The 18280-nt window shown below is 40.7% G+C and overlaps 1 protein-coding gene across 2 annotated transcripts in view; it reads left to right on the forward strand.

Moving 5' to 3' along the window:
• The window catches only part of Wdr11 (WD repeat domain 11), a 46484-nt gene that overhangs the window by 17062 nt on the left and 11142 nt on the right, over positions 1–18280 (forward strand). For both annotated transcript variants that reach the window (XR_007595950.1, XM_050166009.1), the window contains exons 11-20: positions 2755–2931; positions 3805–3889; positions 5000–5106; positions 7597–7672; positions 10343–10451; positions 11740–11864; positions 12288–12435; positions 16209–16315; positions 16640–16754; positions 17092–17263. Coding sequence is in view for 1 of the 2 variants with exons in the window: in XM_050166009.1 (XP_050021966.1) it covers positions 2755–2931; positions 3805–3889; positions 5000–5106; positions 7597–7672; positions 10343–10451; positions 11740–11864; positions 12288–12435; positions 16209–16315; positions 16640–16754; positions 17092–17263 (1221 nt within the window). In the remaining variant the exon portion in view is untranslated. The remainder of the gene's footprint in view (positions 1–2754; positions 2932–3804; positions 3890–4999; positions 5107–7596; positions 7673–10342; positions 10452–11739; positions 11865–12287; positions 12436–16208; positions 16316–16639; positions 16755–17091; positions 17264–18280) is intronic.

Raw genomic sequence — 18280 nt, forward strand, 5'->3', positions numbered from 1 at the left:
AGAACACTTTTTGATGTTTCCCTTCTGAAGATTTTTACTTTCAGCAGATACTTATAAATAAAATATTCAGTTGTTGCATGATCCTGAGGCTAGGATATAAAAGGAAAAATAGGGACTTAACAGTGTCAAATGTTATGACATTTGGAATTGTAAGACTTTATAATATACCAAGCAATGTTGACATTTAATTCTTTCCAAATTATCAACATGGTTTATAAAGGATTTTCTGCATTGAATTTTACATAATGTAATGAGAATGGATATTACCTAGTGACTCGTTTTGTTTATATGCCAGGTCACATACTACAAAGAACATTACCTTATTGATCATAGTAATCAAGTGATATTTTCTGTGTGCTTAGTACTGCACAGGTCAGCCCTGCAGCATAGTTAATATGCCTCTGTGTATGTAGGGATGAGTCCCAGAAAAGTTTGCAAACATGACCTCACCCGCACAGCAGTAGATGGAAAACACCACATGTAAACCCTATCTTCCTGGTTCTGGGAAGGCACTTAAAAGTGGTCTCCAGTCCTATGTGTTCCATGGTTATCTGGGGCAAGACCCCAACCTTGAAGACCTCAATTGTGTCCTGATTCATCCTGTTGTAGAGCCCCTTGCTCAGTTACACCATCTTTTAGTTCTGTCTATTCTTCCAGAAAAATCCTTATGAGGAAGTTTGAACACACTGACAAGTTTTGCAGAATTATTTGGTCATTAACAATTTTCTCAGTTAATTGAATTTATTTTTAGCATAAAATATTGAAGTGAAAAGAATTATGTATGCAAATGAACAAAACTAATCAGCACCATGAAGCCCACACGCAGGTGAAATTTTATGTTGTTTAGGTGTCTAAGTGATACAAATTACCGTATTTAAAATGAAAGATAGAGACTGTCAAGCAGTTCCTTACAATGGAGTTTAAATGTTAAATAAATGAAGCTTTGTCACTTGCAAGCATTTTAATTAAAACTTTTAATTAAACTTATAATTTGAAACTCACTGTTTTCTAGGCCATAATGGAAAGCAATTCTGTGAGATATGGAGAGTGGCTTATATTTACTAAGTAAAGGCTGCTGCTCATTGAGGCCTAAGCTCATTTTCTTAGGGAAAATGCAAGAAACGCGACAGTTCCCAGGAGTCTGGTGTCCATGGTGTACCTCTCAAACCTGTTTTCTCATTATGCCCCTGGTTGGTATCAACTGTGTGGCCATCCCAAGGAATTGTTTTAACTGGATTAAACTAATGATTTTTTTTCTATGACTTCTGTAGACTTCAGAATGGCAGTACTAAAAAGTTTATAACTTCAGTAGATTATACTCACCCACTCTCAGTAATTTAACCTCACAGTGAATGTGTGTATTCTTTGTTGTCTGCTTTTGGCAAATCCAGTGTTCAGAAGTGGTTTACAGAAGGAAGTTGGTGCATTTTTAGCAGACAGTCTTGACTTTATTGTACTTATTGTACTTAAATTCTGTTAGGATAGTTTTTAACTGGAGTCATTGTTTAATTTGTACATACAATGCATATGTAAATAATGTAACTTGATACTTAACCTGTCAAGTCTGCAATTTCAGACATGTCAAGCATATAATGTCCTAGAGGCGGGGTCACAGAATCAGTTCAAGGTTGTCCTTGAACTGACTTGAGTCAAGTCAGTCAGAGTACAGTCTCAAAAGGAAAAGGATAACTATCTATCTACAGTGGTCCTTTGTATGTGGCATATATTCTTTATTAATATGTTTAATTATTTTACATACTTAAATATGAAGTATTTCATAATAAACTATAGTTTTTGTAGCTATGACATACAGCTTTTTATTTTATTATAATTTTATATTATATATAATTATTATTTATTATATTATTTTTATAGCTTCTTATTAGAAATCATGGGTCCTTTGAGTGTTTGTGCTTACTAGTTTAATGTGTCTTACAAAGTCCCTCTGACTGAAAAGCAGCCCCGCAGGAAAGAAAGGTAGTGCGGTGGTGATGCACGCACTCCACAGACTGCTCTCAGCCAGGCCTCCCGCTCTCCTCATGCAGACTCTTCTCAGTGCCCGTCTCCCAGGAGCCCTGTCTGAAGCAGTGTTTCTCTGAAGACACAGGTCCCTGAATTCTGGGTAGCAAGACCTAGCCTTAAGTTGTTAGTGATGTGACTTAGGAACCATGGGCAGCTCTAGGCTGTGGTGAGCTTGCTAGCACAGCTCCCAGAGCAGTGGTTCTCAGCCTTCCTGGTGCTGCGGCCCCTTAATGCAGTCCCTCGTGTTGTGGTGTCACCCAACCAGAAGATTAATTTTTATTTATTTATTTATTTATTTATTTATTTATTTATTTATTTATTTATTATGTATACAATATCCTGTCTGTATGCCTGAAGGCCAGAAGAGGGCGCCAGACCTCTTTACAGATGGTTGTGAGCCACCATGTGGCTGCTGGGAATTGAACTCAGGACCTTCCGAAGAGCAGGCAACGCTCTTAATCACTGAGCCATCTCTCCAGCCCCCCATAAGATTATTTTTGTTGCTACTTCATAACTGTAATTTTGCTACTGTTATAATCATAATGTAAATATCTGTGTTCCTGTGGTCTTAGGTGACCCCTGTGAAAGGGTCGGGGGTTGCGACCCACAGGTTGAGAACTGCTGCCCTAGAGAAAGCCCTCACACCTTTGTTTCTAGGCCAGGTGAGCATATGTAGGTTTTTAAGGTCAGAATATTTATAATTAATCATTTATACTTTTTATTACATTTCAGGGCAAAGTGCAGTTGCTGGGGAAGAGCATCCCAAAGGCTCCATTCTGCAGGAAGTGCACCTCAAATTCCTGCTGACAGGACTGCTCTCAGGACTCCCATCCCCTCAGTTTGCCATCCGGATGTGCCCACCACTGACCACGAAAAACATAAAGATGTATCAGCCCCTCCTTGCTGTTGGTGGGTACTTGGCCTGTTCTTTTGTTAAACTCATTTTATGAGATGCTTAGGTTTCTGAATTTCTAGAAAGTCCTTTATTCTCTTTGGGGATGTTTTAAAAGAAGAAACAGTTGGGGGGAAAATGTATAAATATTTCCCTTGAAATATTTTTCTAATTTTCTCGTTTTAATTGCACAGCTCATGACGTGAGATGATCTCTGTCAGTGCATTTCTGAACTATCAGGAGCTCTCTGGGACAGACAGCAAGCTTTAGGAGTGGCAATGGTTGTGAGCTGTTGTTCAGTGCAGTGGTGGTGGAAATGCTGATTAACCAAGCTGACACCAGTGACCAAGGCTGTGCTCCACGCTTTATGTACATTTTCCCATCTAATCTCTGAAAGTTAGATTGTCTGTTTTCCTAGCCTAAGAGGTAAAAATGTAGGTTTGGTGTTGGGTAAGCAGTTCATCGAAGGCGTGAATCAAAGTTTCTTTAACTTCAGAAATCCCATTTAACAATCATAACACATTATCTTGTCATGACTTGTTTAAAAGAACAATCCAGTTAATGAGCTCGTGTTAGCTGCGTTTATAAAAAACCGTTGAGTCTCAAAAATATAAACTTTCATGTATGAAAAGTTTAAATTAAATTATTATAAATATTGATTTATATTTAAAAATCTTACAGAGAAAATATGTCCCTGAAGTTAAGTAAGGTTTCAGAGTGTATGCGATTAGACCCCATTTTGACATGAAAGGAAATAGATTTTCCTTCCTGTTCACTTGTTTTTAAGTATATAGTTTGGATCCTTTTGTAGAAGGTAAATTTAAAAAAAGACTTTGGTGGAATTGACTCTCCTGCTAAATTAGCACTCATCTCTTCTGTCGTTTTGATAGGTACAAGCAATGGTTCTGTCCTGGTGTACCACCTCACCAGCGGTCTGCTATACAAGGAGTTGAGTGTCCACTCGTGTGAAGTCAAGTGAGTATGGCTTTGTGTAATCTCATTGAGATTACAGACATATATGATATCAGAACAATTCTCCTCATTGAGTCTCGTAGACTTTTCTGCATTGAGTGGTCTGTTCTGGTGTGTGCAGTGGCTCATCAGAAATGGGCACACATTGTCTGCTTTGTTCAGGACATTGTGCTTGAGGGTTTCTCCTCATTCCAGGTTATTGTCTCACTGGAAATCACTATATTGCCAGGTTTGTACAGTTTATTTCTCAGTTTGATTAAGATCTGTCAAGACTGCTCATGGCAAATTTGAATAGTCATTTTTAGTTGTTAGTTTGAATATCACCAGGAGAGATACAAACTGAGAAGCATCTGTTTATTTTGAGATGCAGGTTGCTGTAGATCAGAGGTCAATAAACATTTCTTTTAAAGGATCAGTAATAAAGTGTTGAGGCTGAAGAGTTTAGATCTGAAGCCTCTCACAACTGCTCAAGTCCGCCATTGTATTATGAGAGCAGCCTTAGGCATCAATGGCTGACCTCCGAATCCTGATGAACAACTGTAAATGGGACCCAGATGGAGACTTTTGTCCTAAGCAGCCTTACTACAGGGAAGAAACTGTGTCACCATTGCCTGTCAGCCCCACTGCTGTCCTGTCAGGATGGCCCTGTTGAGGCCTTGCTTTCTCTGTGTGATGGGACTCTCGGGACTTCTGTCTCCTCCTCCTTCTCAAAGCTGGAGGCAGATGATTTGCCCAGTCAAGCTTTGCTCCTGTTTTGCAGCTGGGAGTTTTGATAGCGTCCCTGGTAGTCACTTTAAGGATTCTTTTCTGAGTGTTTCTGCGCTGCTTGTTTTAAACACTTAGGTTCTTGAAAATTGCAGCTGAATTTTAGTATCCATTTTAATGATGGTTTAGATTCCACTAACTATCTTGTCATTACACTTGGAGATAAAATTTTAATTTGAACAAATTTCATATATGTCGTAGTATTCAGTGACATTGCGGAAAAGGGTAAGAATAACGTTTTAATTACATTATTCATAAAATGAGGTCTTAGGAAAACCTTATTTTTCAAATAAACATTTCAAATGAGAAAAAAAAAAGGTACAAGACTGAAATTTGTTTGCTTTCTAGGGGTATTGAGTGGACGAGCTTGACCAGTTTCCTTTCTTTCGCTGCTTCAACCCCAAACAACATGGGATTAGTGAGAAATGAGCTCCAGCTGGTGGATCTCCCAACAGGTCTGTGTCGGCCGACAGAAAGCCTGGGTGCTCTATCCTGCCGATGGAAGACACTGTTTGTGTAAAACATGCCCAGGACATTTTCTCTCACCTGCTGTGTGTTCTTACACATTCTTTGGGTCAGTAGTAATTGCCCTAGAAAAGCCATAGCATTCCTTCCGTGTACATACTAGTAATGTCGAAAACCATCAGCCTGAACGCACAGGTGCCTAACAAAAGGTGGGACCCAGTCTTCGTTTGCACTCAGTGCTTGATGTGTGACAGCGTTCATGTAGAGGTCAGAGGACAGCCTGTGCGAGTCAGCTCTTTTTAACCTCTTGGCTCCTGGGGTTGAACTCAATTGCAGTGATTTTACTCGCTGAGCCACTGAGCCATCTCACTGGCCCTCTGAAAGATCAGTTTTTAAGCCATCTCCCTAGGGCTTCTGCTTTGAGGTTGGATCGTTGTAGGAAGCCTTCAAAAGTTTTATAGGTTAGTAATGGTTTTTAAATGCTCAAATTTAAAACTTTGATAGCTACAGGCTGACTGGATTATGGAGGCTTGATTTTAGGAAGTCTTTGCAATAGAAAACATTTCAGGGCGAGGGGTGTAGCCCCATTCTTCAGTGCTTGCCTAGCATGTGGGAGCCCTAAGTTCTTGCTCAGCACCACATAACCAGGAGTGACCGCAGAAGTTAGGAGGAACATTATCCTCAGCTACATGAGTTCAAGGCCAGCCTAGGACATGTGAGCCCTGTCTCATAATTTTCAAAAAGCGTTTCTTAATTTGGAGATAGCTCATCAGGTAACCACACAGTGGAGGGAGAGAACTGACCCCACAAGGGTTCTTCTGACTTAGTGCACGCTTAGTAGATAGCTAAATGTGGAGAAAGAAGAATACCAGGAGAGTAACTTGTTGGGCATTATTTACAACGTGTAGCTCAGTGAATTTAAGGAATGGAGAACTTTAGACTGTAGTAGCACATGAGTTTTAAAGACCACGATCTTAGTGAGTTTCCTCAAAATAATGCAGAAGCTGCCAGATCTCATTGAGTTCCAGGCTAGCCAGAGCTACATGATGAGACCGTCTCTCATAAAAACAAAACAAAAACAAACAAGCAATAGTAAAGTCAGTATATACAGATGATTTTAAACAATAATGACGTGTAGGTGTAACAGGTGTTCGGTTGTTTTTCTTTATACAGTTGGTGTTAACTTAAAGAATCAGCGTGCCCATATTCCGGTGTTGCTGTAGTGTCAGGAAGTGGCCTGGCTGGGCACTTACGGTCCTGTGTTCCTTCTTTGCTGGCATACTGGCTCTGCTTTCTCTCGAGCACTGTCCTGTCCCAGAGTCTGGGCAAGACCATGACTAGTCATCCACTGTTTGAGAATCCCCGTTTGTTCTCTTCAGCAGAACTGCTGGCTAATTTAGAGTCTGTTGTTGCAGGTTTCTCTGGTGTAATAGCCAGCAGTGTCTGATGTCCTGAAGAGGGAGCATGAGCACTCAGTGTAGGTTTTTGTAGCAGGAAGCTCTAGAGCAGTGGTTCTCACCTTCCTAGTGCTGGGACCCTTTAACACAGTTCCTCACGCTGTGGTGACCCCAACCATGAAATTATTTTTGTTGTTACTTCATAACTGTAATTTTGCTACTGTTCTGAATCATAATGTAAATACCTGTGTTTTCCAGTGGTCTTAGGTGGCACCTGTGAAAGGGTCATTCGACCTGTTTTGGGGATCATGGCCCACAGGTTGAGAACCCCTGCTCTAGCGGTTAGTAGACTAGCAGATTCTAGAAAGGCCTGTTTGGGGAGCATAGACTGCACTTGCTGCCTGTAGGAGCAGGGACAGTAGGTGTGTTCAGTTGTTTTTCACGTTACGTTCTTTAATTCAATGTAAACAAAAATCTCTCAAGAAAATAGTAAAATATATTTGTTCAGATAAAAAGGTAGAACTTATGTTTTCATTTATAAAAATGGCTATCTTTTTTGGCACTACTATAGTATGTAGTTATAAGTCCCAGATTTCACTTAGAGAGGCATTTTGGTAGGAATATGCTCAGATATTTCACTTAATACTTTGCACATAGCATAAGAGATCTTAAATACTCATTTCAGGAGATTTTTTTTCTTCCCAACTAATTGGTACTTGAACACACGAGTATGTCTTCTAAGACTTTAAGTACACAGCAATTGCTGCCAGTCCACAGATAAGCTTAAACTTTTAGACAGTGGTAGGTATCTCCAAGTTTCTAAAAAAAATATTAAATTTAAAAAGCTGTACAACATTAAAATATCTTTTTATAAAATAAATATTTAAATGTAAGAAATATAGTTTTGTTTCCTTTTCACATTTTAGGAGTATTTTAAAATTTAGCTATTAGACCTGGCTTTGAAGCAAAGTAATGAACGAACAGGAGGGAGAGGGCGTGGCTGCATGGCCGACCACGTCAGGCAGTACGGCGTCTTGTTTTCGTGTGGTACATGCTGTTTACCTTTTTGTTTTTCAATTAAAGGGAGGAGCACCGCTTTCCGTGGTGACCGAGGCAATGATGAATCGCCCATCGAGATGATCAAAGTGTCTCATCTGAAGTAAGTGCCAGCTGCACCATCTGCAGTTCTGGCTCAGTGGTAGAGCCTCACAATTGGTTTTCACTTTTAAGAAAGTGGGGATGTGTTAATAGTTCTAGAATTTGTCAGCAATAGCAAATAGTTATGTGTGGCCACATGAAAAGCATATTTGACCACAGGCGTGGAGACAGCCTTGAGATGCTCTGTCCCTTCTGCTTTCCTTCCCACCTCCCTTTCTTTGATTTTAGCAATCCTGCTTTATATGTATTTTTCCTTGTATCAAAAATTCAAAAGACTATTAGAAATAAAACGAACCTAAATTGTACGTAGAGAAAATGAGATCTTTTGTAATAATCGCATGCTCAAAAGGGCATAAGACTTAAAAGGCAACAATCAGGAAAATTGCATTTTGTCATTTCATAAAACTGGATCAAGCTAGGGTCATCTGAAAAGAGGGATGAACCACAATTGAGAAAATACTTTCATAAGATCCAGCTGAAAGGCATTTTTAGTTAGTGATTGATGGGAGAGGACCCAAACCGCTGTGTGTGGTGCCATCCCTGCGCTGATGGTCCTGAGTTCTATAAGAAAGCAGGCTGAGCAAGCCATAGGAAGCAGGTCAGTAAGCAGCACCCTCCATGGGCTCTGCATCAGCTCCTGCTTCCAGGTTCCTGCCCTGTTTGAGTTCCTGTCTTAACTTCCTCCAATAATAAACAGAACTGTGGAAGTGTAAGCTAAATAAACCCTTTCCTGCCCAGCTTGCTTTTGGTCATGGTGTTTTATTGCAGCCGTAGACACCCTGACTAGGAAAGCTGGCTTTATTAATCTCATGACATATAAAATTCACTCCAATGTCATATTGTTTTAGAAAACAGTTAAAGTGATAGCAATGTATTCTGGGATTTCTGTGTGAAGTTTATAACCAGCTTGTCAGGTCTACCCAAAACACCTTCGGGTTTTGATCTATGAATCAGAGCTGGGAAGAATGGACATCTTAACAAATTTTACAATTCATGAATGTGGCTTGTAACACCACCCATTTAGCTCTTCTTTGTCCAGAAATATTAGACTTTTCAGTATGGTATTACATGCAGCATTGTACATCAATCGATATTTAAGTCTTTATATATCATTTAATATTTTGTATTTTTTATGGCTGTTATAAATGAATTTTTAGTCTCAATATCCAGTTATTTATTATAATTGAAATACAATTATATATAATTTATATTATAATTGAAATACAATTAAGTTTGTGATGGTTACCTTGACTCTTGTAATCATGCTAAGCCGAGTTACTAGTTCTAGTAATATTTTTGTTGATTTTTTTAGAAGACTTTGTAGACAGTTTTGCTTGCTCATAAAGACTCTGCTGATCTTTCTTTTTCTTCTCTAGCCCTTTTTGTTGTTGTTGTTGTTGTTGTTGTTGTTGTTGTTGCACTGAGTAGGGCTGCCAGTAAATGTTGCATGCAAGTGGCAAGAGCACACAATTACCATGTGTCAGGATCTTAAGCCCTGCCCCTTTAACATAAATATTTTCCTATTGTATGGCACTATTTTAACATGACCTACTCTTTTTGATATGGTATATTTTATTTTATTTCATGTCATACTATCTTAACATTCCCATAGCATATTTATACATTTGGGTTTTTTTCCACAGATACAGCTTTCTGTTATTTTCTAGTTCTGTTATAGTCAGTACATTTTATCTTATTTCAGACTCCTTAGATTTAATGTGATTTGTCACATGTCTCAGTATCAGGTCTGTCTTAATGAATGTCCCCGTGACTTGGAAAGCTGTTGTTCTTACAACATTCTGCGAGTTTGGTTCTCCATACTTACGCAAGGCTGCTGTGTTCATGTTAGTTTTCTGTGTATTGCTGAGAGGTTATTGCTGAGTTCCCTACATTAGTTCTGGGCTCATTTACTTTTCTCTTGAAGAGCTCAAGATCTTATGGGTTGTTCTGTGCTCTAATCAGGCACACATTTAAGACCGGTATTGTTGATCGCTTTTTATTACAAGGAAGGATCCTTTCTCTTGTAATGTAAATGTAGAATGTGTATTCTACATTTGGAAGTAAGTCTGGATAGTCTGGTACTGGAGCAGCCAGTACAGTTTTGTTTTGATTGGTATTTATATTTGTGTATCCTTCTGTGTATACCCTGTCAGGTTTTCTTCTAGACGGTGGGTGCTAGAAGCTTACTCCTAGACTTGTCTGCTTAGGGTGTATGGGGCCCTCTAGCACCCTTTTTCCATCTCAGCTCTCCTGTCCTCATCTCCTCGGCAGACTCTCTGAAAATGCCTTCATTTGTAACTTCTCCTTCCCTGAAAGTGATTTTGCTGTTTCAGTAGTGTTGGCAGTTTCCTGTATTGGTTGTATTTCTGATCATTTTCACTAAAACTGCATCCAGGTCTGTGTCTTAGTTATGTTTCCTCTTGCGTGGACCAGTCAGTGCCAATCTTCTCTCTGCCCACTGTGACTCAGCTTCTCAGTGATACTCAGTGTAACTTTGAACGTGATTTCTTATGGGGTCTGAATGTCAGTTTCATTGCCTATGCATGGGACATGCCATCTGAGGTTTTTTTTTTTTTCTCTTTCTTGGTTTATTAACTAATTCATGATGTTTTGTTGTTGCCATAAAAAGGGATCTTTTTTGATAAATTTTATTTTCTGTTGTTTAATTTAGGCAGTATTTAGCAGTCATTTTCAAAGATAAGCCCCTGGAATTATGGGATATTAGAACTTGCACCCTTCTTAGAGAAATGTCTAAAAGCTTTCCTGCCATAACTGCACTGGTAAGTCACAGCCTGACGGCTGAGTTTCCTGGGCACAGACCTGTGTGGTAGCTACCTTTCTGTAGCTTGAGTTCACATCAAATATGTTAACATTTGAATATCTTGAGGAACATAATAAACATAGTTATGAAAGAAGATGGGCCTTAAATGGTTGTCATTCTTGACATAAAAACATATAAAGTTGGCCCTGATATCTGGTATTAGTACTTTTTAAAAGCCATAGAAATAAAACTGGTGCCTTATTGACATAAGAAGAGGAAATGGATCAGTATCAGAAAGAGTTCAGAAGCAACCCCGTTGGTATTTGGGGTCCAAATACACACTATAACCATATGCAAATCAGAGAGGGTAGTCAGACTGTTCAGCAGTGTAAGAAAAGAGTTTCCCCTTTTATTTTTCAGTTGTCATGCACGTATACATTGTATGTTAAGCACCCCCAACTCTCCCTCTTCTCCACTCTCAGACCGCTCACTTGTACCCTGTGTCCCTCTAGACAAAAACTTTTCCACTTAAATGGAAGAAAATAAAAAAGAGTAAGAAACAGGTGGTATTAACACAGCACTGTGTATGTAAATTAGATTCTCATGTATGTGAGAATTGGCCATGGGAACACACCCTGAAATCCCAGCACTGGAGAGGCAGAAGAGGGAGGGCAGCTCATTTCGTACAGCCTGAGCTGGACAGCAGAAGGAAGGAAGACTGTCTTACAAATACACATGTGTACAATAACTGCATGTTAAGACTTCTCTATAACAGGGCTGGAGACAGTTCAGTGGTTAAGAGCACGCACTGCTTTTTCAGAAGATTGGGTTCAATTTCCAGCACCCATGTGGTGGCTCACAACTGTTAATAAGCATGTGGCGCACAGACATATATACAAACAACACACACACACACACCTATAAAATAAACTTTTTTAAATGTTGATCCTATGGAGCTGTCACAAGAACTGTTACATGGGGCGATTCTGGACTAAGCTTTTTAAAGTAGGTAGAGGTATAGCATAAACATGTAAATGAGCAACTGTGTGAGCACCTATACCTGAGGGCGGCCTGATGGGAGACCATAGTTCTCTAGTCCTGGATGGGCGGGAATGCACAGGACTTTAGTGGAATTCATTTCAGCTTGTGAAAAAGAAAGCATGAAAACCTACTTTTAGAAGTTTGCCATTAAATGATGTCTTTATTGGGAAACCAGCTGTGTGCTGATAGAAAGTAGCCCTGCCTGGCTGCTGTAAGCAGTCTTTGATAGAAGGGAGTCTGGCACGTCTGTCACCTCTGCTCTACAGGAGTGGTCGCCGTCTCACAACTTGAAGAGCCTAAGAAAGAAACAACTTGCCACCCGGGAGGCCATGGCCCGCCAGACTGTTGTCTCGGATGCGGAGCTGGGTGCCGTGGAGTCGTCTGTGATCAGGTACTATGTGCTGCTTTCTGTCGGTGTACCTTTGTGCTGCCCACGTCCTGGCACAGTGCCTGGCAGACACCATACCGGGCGTCTGTGTAGTGTGATAGACTCACCGAGATTCGTTCAGTGCAGACCCAGGTGACTGACTGAAGTTGAGCTTTGCTCTTATGCTCGGTGTTGTCAGCAACACACAGTGCTGCTAACCTGTCGGCACCTTTCTATCCCTCAAGTGTCAAAAATCAAAATGAACACTGATATGCCTAGAGATAGAGTCACCATCACAGAAAATGTCCTGGGGATCCTCGATTGTTGTACTAAACTTCAGAAGTTGGTAAATGGTCTTGGACCTCCTGTAAATGCATCTATACAGTGGGTATCTGTGGGTATCACTTTAGGAAGAAAAAAAAATGATCTTTTTCCTCTATCTTAAAGCTTATTACAGGAGGCAGAAAGTAAGTCTGAACTCAGTCAGAACATCTCAGCTCGGGAGCATTTTGTGTTTACTGACAACGATGGCCAAGTTTATCATCTCACTGTTGAAGGGAACTCTGTGAAGGACAGTGCTCGGATTCCACCAGACGTGAGTGTCATCCTCAAGTACATCTCTGTGAGGAGTGTGGTCAGGGGTCTCATTTATCCATATTCAGTGAAGACGTAGTTAAGGAAAACATCTTGAGAAAAGCCTAATAAAATAAATGTTGCTATTTGAGAAGTCATCTCTGGTTGAACTTGGTCCATACCTCTGCAAAGTAACATAGCCTTGTGATTCTAGATCACATCATCATGTACCATGTACCGTGATAGTGGTCCACAGGAACTGTCTCTGTTTGCTTATGAAGCTGAGGACAGGAAGGGACTTTCTAGGGTTCGTGGCCGAGTCATGACAGAGCCATGTTTGAAACTCATCCCTGTCTGACATCAGCAGCCATCCTGTTTCCATCCCATAGATTTTTATTAAACACTTGGGTAGTTTGGGATAATGATAATCAGATTGTGAGTTTAGTGGCATTAATATTTACCTATTCGTAGCTATCTTTTTTGGCCTTGTGGATTCAATTATAGTAAATAATTGGCATCGGCATACATCTTAGATTTCTTTTAGTAAATGAGTTAATAAACTGTTAACCAGTACAGATTAGAATTAAATGGAGGCGTGAGGAGGGATTTCATACAAGGTGCATTTAATTAAAATTCCTGCCTAAGAATAGATGTCCTCGCAGAAAGATGACTCCCATATTTAAAGTGGCTCAGTAAGGATCTTGACTAGCTGCAGTCACTAAAGTTAAATGAGGCAAAGGGACAGATCAGTTAGGGTCTCTGCTCTGATGAACACCGTGGCTTTAGCTATGGGAAGAAAGGGCTCATTTCATCCTACGTCTCTCAGGTCACATGCTGTCACTGAGGGAAATCAAGGCAGGAACTGAAACAGACCATGGAGAAACACTGCTTATTGGCTTGCTTGCCATGACTTGCCCTACCTGCTTTCTTAAACAGCCCAGGACCACATGTCCAGGGATGGCATTGCCCACAGTGAGCTGGGCCATACCATATCAATCATCAATCAAGAAAATGTCCCACAGGCCAATCTGCTGGAGCCATGTTCTCAGTTGAGCTTACCTTTTCCCAGATGACCCTCCTGTGTAAAGCTGACATAAAAAACCAGCCAACATGGGTATCCACTCCAAAATGGTGCCATCACATGGCTTTTAAAGTTAAAGCTGCTGGTGGCAAGAGCCAAGTGCTTCTCCAGGCTCTCCAGAACTTCTGTATCACCTCTAATCCTGTCAGCTGGCTTCTCCTCAAGTGAATGAGTCAAGAGAACCAAGTTATATGTCCTACTTTCAGAAGTGACAGGGTGTTTGTCCTTGGATCAGTCCTACTTATGTAGGGAGTAACTACTGAGGCCCTTGAATGGATAGAGTCCTCTAGAGGCTAGCTACCAAGTCTCCTTTATTAACCGGCAAAGAATTGAAGGCATTGCCCTAAAACCATTATTCCAAAATTAAAGTTAATGTGAGAATCTTTTCATATTATAGCATACATTTGATTATTACATAGACTAAGTCATATATAAGACTTAGTAGTATCTGTTTCTAAGTACATCTGATAGTGTCACATTTTTAGGATTTTGGAAGGATGGTCTGGTGATATGAACGTGAAGAGTTGACATTTGGTGATTATAATAGGAAAGTAACGTAGCTGTTGTAGCTAAGGCTGCTAGAAGGTGGGAGAGCGCACCGTGCTCCTTTAGCCTCCACAGAGCTCCTTTTTAGAAGCCCAGGAAATGTGTCATGTGGGCTCTCTCAGAGCTCCCACCAATACCTGCGAAAGTCTCCACTTTGCAGTTGCTCCACACGAAGGTTAGTGTGTAACGAGGCCGGAAACTCAAAACACCAGTCCTTCTGACTAATCCAGAGAAAAAGCCATGAACTTTGGAAATGAGTGTTTATTTTTTAACAACAGTGTAAACATGGCAGTTACAGGACAACTTGTGGCAGTCAGTCCTGTCTTCCTACCATATAGATTCCAGGCCTCAACTCTGGTGGCCAGGCTTGGAGACTATCATCTAAGCTCTGGTCCTGTAAATGCCCTTTTCAAGGTAGTCATGCCACTCAGTTTACAAGGGGTCACCTCTATTTTGTGGTCTCTTCATTCTGCCGAACCCTTTTACTTCAGATGAATGGCAGTCTCTGGAGGAGCGACTCTGAGCATGGAGTCCAGTGAGACTGGCATGTGTTTCAGATGGAGCACATTATGTCAGGAAGGAACTGATAATCTGTGTACTGTGTGGGAATTAGTTTTGGTTTGTAAGTTTTTTGAAGCTGATTTTTTTTCAAGCGACTATAATGTAGTATGTAGAAAAAGATTTTTCTTATTGTTCTTTCAAATGTAAAGTTCTAAGCATTGATTTTGAATTGAAATTTTCCCTCTGGACTTTGGCCCCCAAACTATGAAGTACATAAAATGGTAAAAGGAGAGAGAGAGCCTGGCATATTTTAAATTGTACGTATGTGTAATCCTCAATGACTTCCTTTATCTTGAAAATGGAAGGAATGAGACAGTGAATGTCTGTCTGCTCATTGTGCATCTGCCTGGCATGTGGGCAGGGCAGCAGCAGGGCAGAGAGCCAAGGGGATGCACAGCAGGTCCTCAGAAGCACCTCTGATGCTCCCCTTGGCACTGCAGGAGAGGGTCCACATGTCTGCACAGTTGAATTAACACAGCTACGCTAATTTGTGGGCTAATTTAACCTATAATCTCATTTTTAAATATGAAAGGGAAAGTAAGATTTAAAATGTGAAAGTATCCAAGACAAAGTAAACTGAAGGCAAAGTCAAACATTCCATTCAGATTCCAGAGAACTGGAAATAAGATCTGAGAACATAGCTTCATATTACACAGAATCTCATGTACTTAATGTAAGTTGTTTTTGTTACTAAGCTCATTGCAAAACTGATTTTTAATTTCTGGGATATTACTAGTATTTATGTAATATTTAGGGAGGCAGTCAGTCATTTTGCCAGGCATTGGCACGTTTCTGACCTAACCATAGAGGCCCCTCTGAATGCTTTCATTGTTCTGTTAAGTGCAAAGTGAGTTTTCTTTTAACGAGTGGAGAAGCAGTAAGTAATCACATTGTTTACTAATAACTCGAACTGCGTATTTCCAGTGTGGCAGACATTGCTTTCAGGGCTTTAACTTTATAGATTTACCAGCAGCACCTGACTCCACCAACAATAACAGGCCCCAGGCACAGCAAGGTTAAATAAGCACTCCCAACCCCGTGCCATGTTAAGAGGCAAAACAGGGGCCTGGCAGGGCAGTCTGATGCCAGAGCACTAGTGCTGGGGCCTCCGCTCTACCCTGTGCCTCTGCTGGGTCTCCCCTTATGCTCACCTCTTACAGTAATGTGTCAGCAAAGTACCAAGTCTTCTCTTCCAGTGTACTACACAGAGAGTGGCTGAGTTTCCCTTGGGCATGTTTAGATAACCTTTAGTAATGAGACAAATTAGAGGTGGCTCTCTAGACTGCAATTTAGGTTTTTCTTCTTGGAATTTTTTCCCCTAAAGTACTTCTTCCTAAATACACATCTTCTCTATAGATGAAGTTTGGATAACTATATCCAATGTTCATTTGAATGTTCATCAGATTGTAGTGTCCTGTTTCAGCACAGTTGAAGTTGGTATGCAGTGGCTCTTTCAGTGTTCAGAGTTTTAGGATTTGATGGCATGCATAGTAAGTAAATGCTTTATAAGTAATGCATTTCTTATTTCATTGTGATCGCTACATGGAAATACTTTATTCTGATGGTGACTCAGTCGAGAAGTTCATGTGTGGTGTCATTGCTTCTAGGGTAGTATGGGCAGCATTACCTGCATCGCTTGGAAAGGGGATACCTTAGTGCTCGGAGATATGGATGGAAATCTAAACTTCTGGGATTTGAAAGGCAGAGTATCCAGGTAGGAGCCAAGGAAATCTGTCTTCAAATGGAAACTTACTGATAATAGAACTGATAAACTTGAGTGTAAATTGGAGCTTTGAATCCTGTACTGTCTAGACTTTGGAAGAAGAGCGGTCATGAGCCAGGCTCTGATCAGTACGGTAGACTCTGCTCTGCAGGCAGCCATGCAGAAGCCCTGGGACCTCGTTCCAACAATATTAATGGGAAGACCCACCTGTCCAGTGTGTTTCCTATTCTCTCACTCCTGATTAGGATAGTGGACACACTGACCGACAGTGTTCAATTTCGTATTATGTTGGTGTTTTTATGTCTTTGTCCTTAGAGGAATACCCACACATAGAAGTTGGGTGAGGAAGATTCGTTTCGCCCCTGGCAAAGGAAACCAGAAGCTGATAGCAATGTATAATGATGGCGCTGAAGTGTGGGACACTAAAGAGGTAGGCCCAGCCCTATAGTCTGCCGGTATGCCAGGGAAGCTATTGGTATGGGAACTGGTTCTCTTTTCCACTTTTTCTGAAAATGGAATATCCAATAAGTATGTCCAGCTTCTTATAAGAAAGTATTTGTTAGAGAAGTGAGACAGTGGGACAGATTGATTGATGGGCTTTTAGTGCCATCACTGTGCCTGAGACCTGTGGAGTGCAGACTGCGGGTGGGAGATGGCCTGCCAGAGGCTCTTCATCTGCAGACATATTCTGGGCCTCTGCCACACAGCCTCTGACCGTTTAATACAGAATGGTAAACAACTTTATTTTCTGTCAATCATTCTTACAGGTGCAGATGGTGAGCAGTTTAAGAAGTGGAAGAAATGTGACCTTTCGGATTTTGGATGTGGACTGGGGCACATCAGATAAGGTGATCTTGGCATCTGATGACGGGTGCATCAGAGTCCTGGAGATGTCGATGAAGTCTACGTGTTTTAGAATGGATGAGCAGGAGTTAATAGGTAAGGCGCACTCCTGAGAGGGTGCTTGCTGCCACAGGCTATGGCTGTCTAGACGGAGCTCACCTACTGCCTCATTTCAGAGAGCTCTTGGGAAACTGTGACTCTGATGACTTCAGGAGTAAGCTTTATGAATCTTTATGTGTCCTGCATTTTGTATCAGTGCAGATCCACTCTGGTGCATGGTTCTGTGTGTCATGATGTTTCTGTCCTGTCTATGATCAACCAAAGCTAAACTAGGGGATTGCACTATCCTGCTCCTTTTTTGTGTGGTTGTTTTGAGTTTGATTTTTTTTTTTTAGATTTATTTACTTATTATGTGTACAGTGTTCTGCCTGCTTGTATGCCTGCAGGCCAGAAGAGGGCACCAGATCTCATTACAGATGGTTGTGAGCCACCATGTGGTTGCTGGGAATTGAACTCAGGACCTTTGGAAGAGCAGCCAGTGCTCTTAACCAAGGAGCCATCTCTCCAGCCCCTTGAGTTTGTTCTTTTACAAAAATTAAAAGAGTAGTAAAAAAAAACTAAACATAACAAAAACTGCATTTGTGACTTGTTTTTCCTAAAGAAAAGATAAGAAAATTGCAAGCCATATCCACCTAACTGTTTAAAAGGCGGTTTTTGACTTTCAGAATGTAATCCTCTTTAGAATGCACTTTCAAAGGGCAACAGTGGCTGGGTGGTGGTGGCGCACACGCCTTTAATCCCAGCACTTGGGAGGCAGAGGCAGGCGGATCTCTGTGAGTTCAAGACCAGCCTGGTCTACAAGAGCTAGTTCCAGGACAGGCTCCAAAGCCACAGAGAAACCCTGTCTCAAAAAAACAAAACAAAACAATAAATGCACCTGTGTATATTTGGCTTAAAATAAATAAGACAATGATAGAACTACAGTTTAGATGCTGTCTTTTTCATTATCTTTAAGGCAAAGATACTTTGAAGCAAAAACAACCCCCTTTATCTATATATGTGATAACACACATTCACAATGATATGCATTGTTGAGCAAAATAAAATAAAATC

Source organism: Alexandromys fortis, unplaced genomic scaffold (assembly GCF_014885135.2).
Source record: "Alexandromys fortis isolate MF-2015 unplaced genomic scaffold, M_Fortis_MF-2015_v1.1 scaffold_146, whole genome shotgun sequence".
NCBI lineage: Eukaryota > Metazoa > Chordata > Mammalia > Rodentia > Cricetidae > Alexandromys > Alexandromys fortis.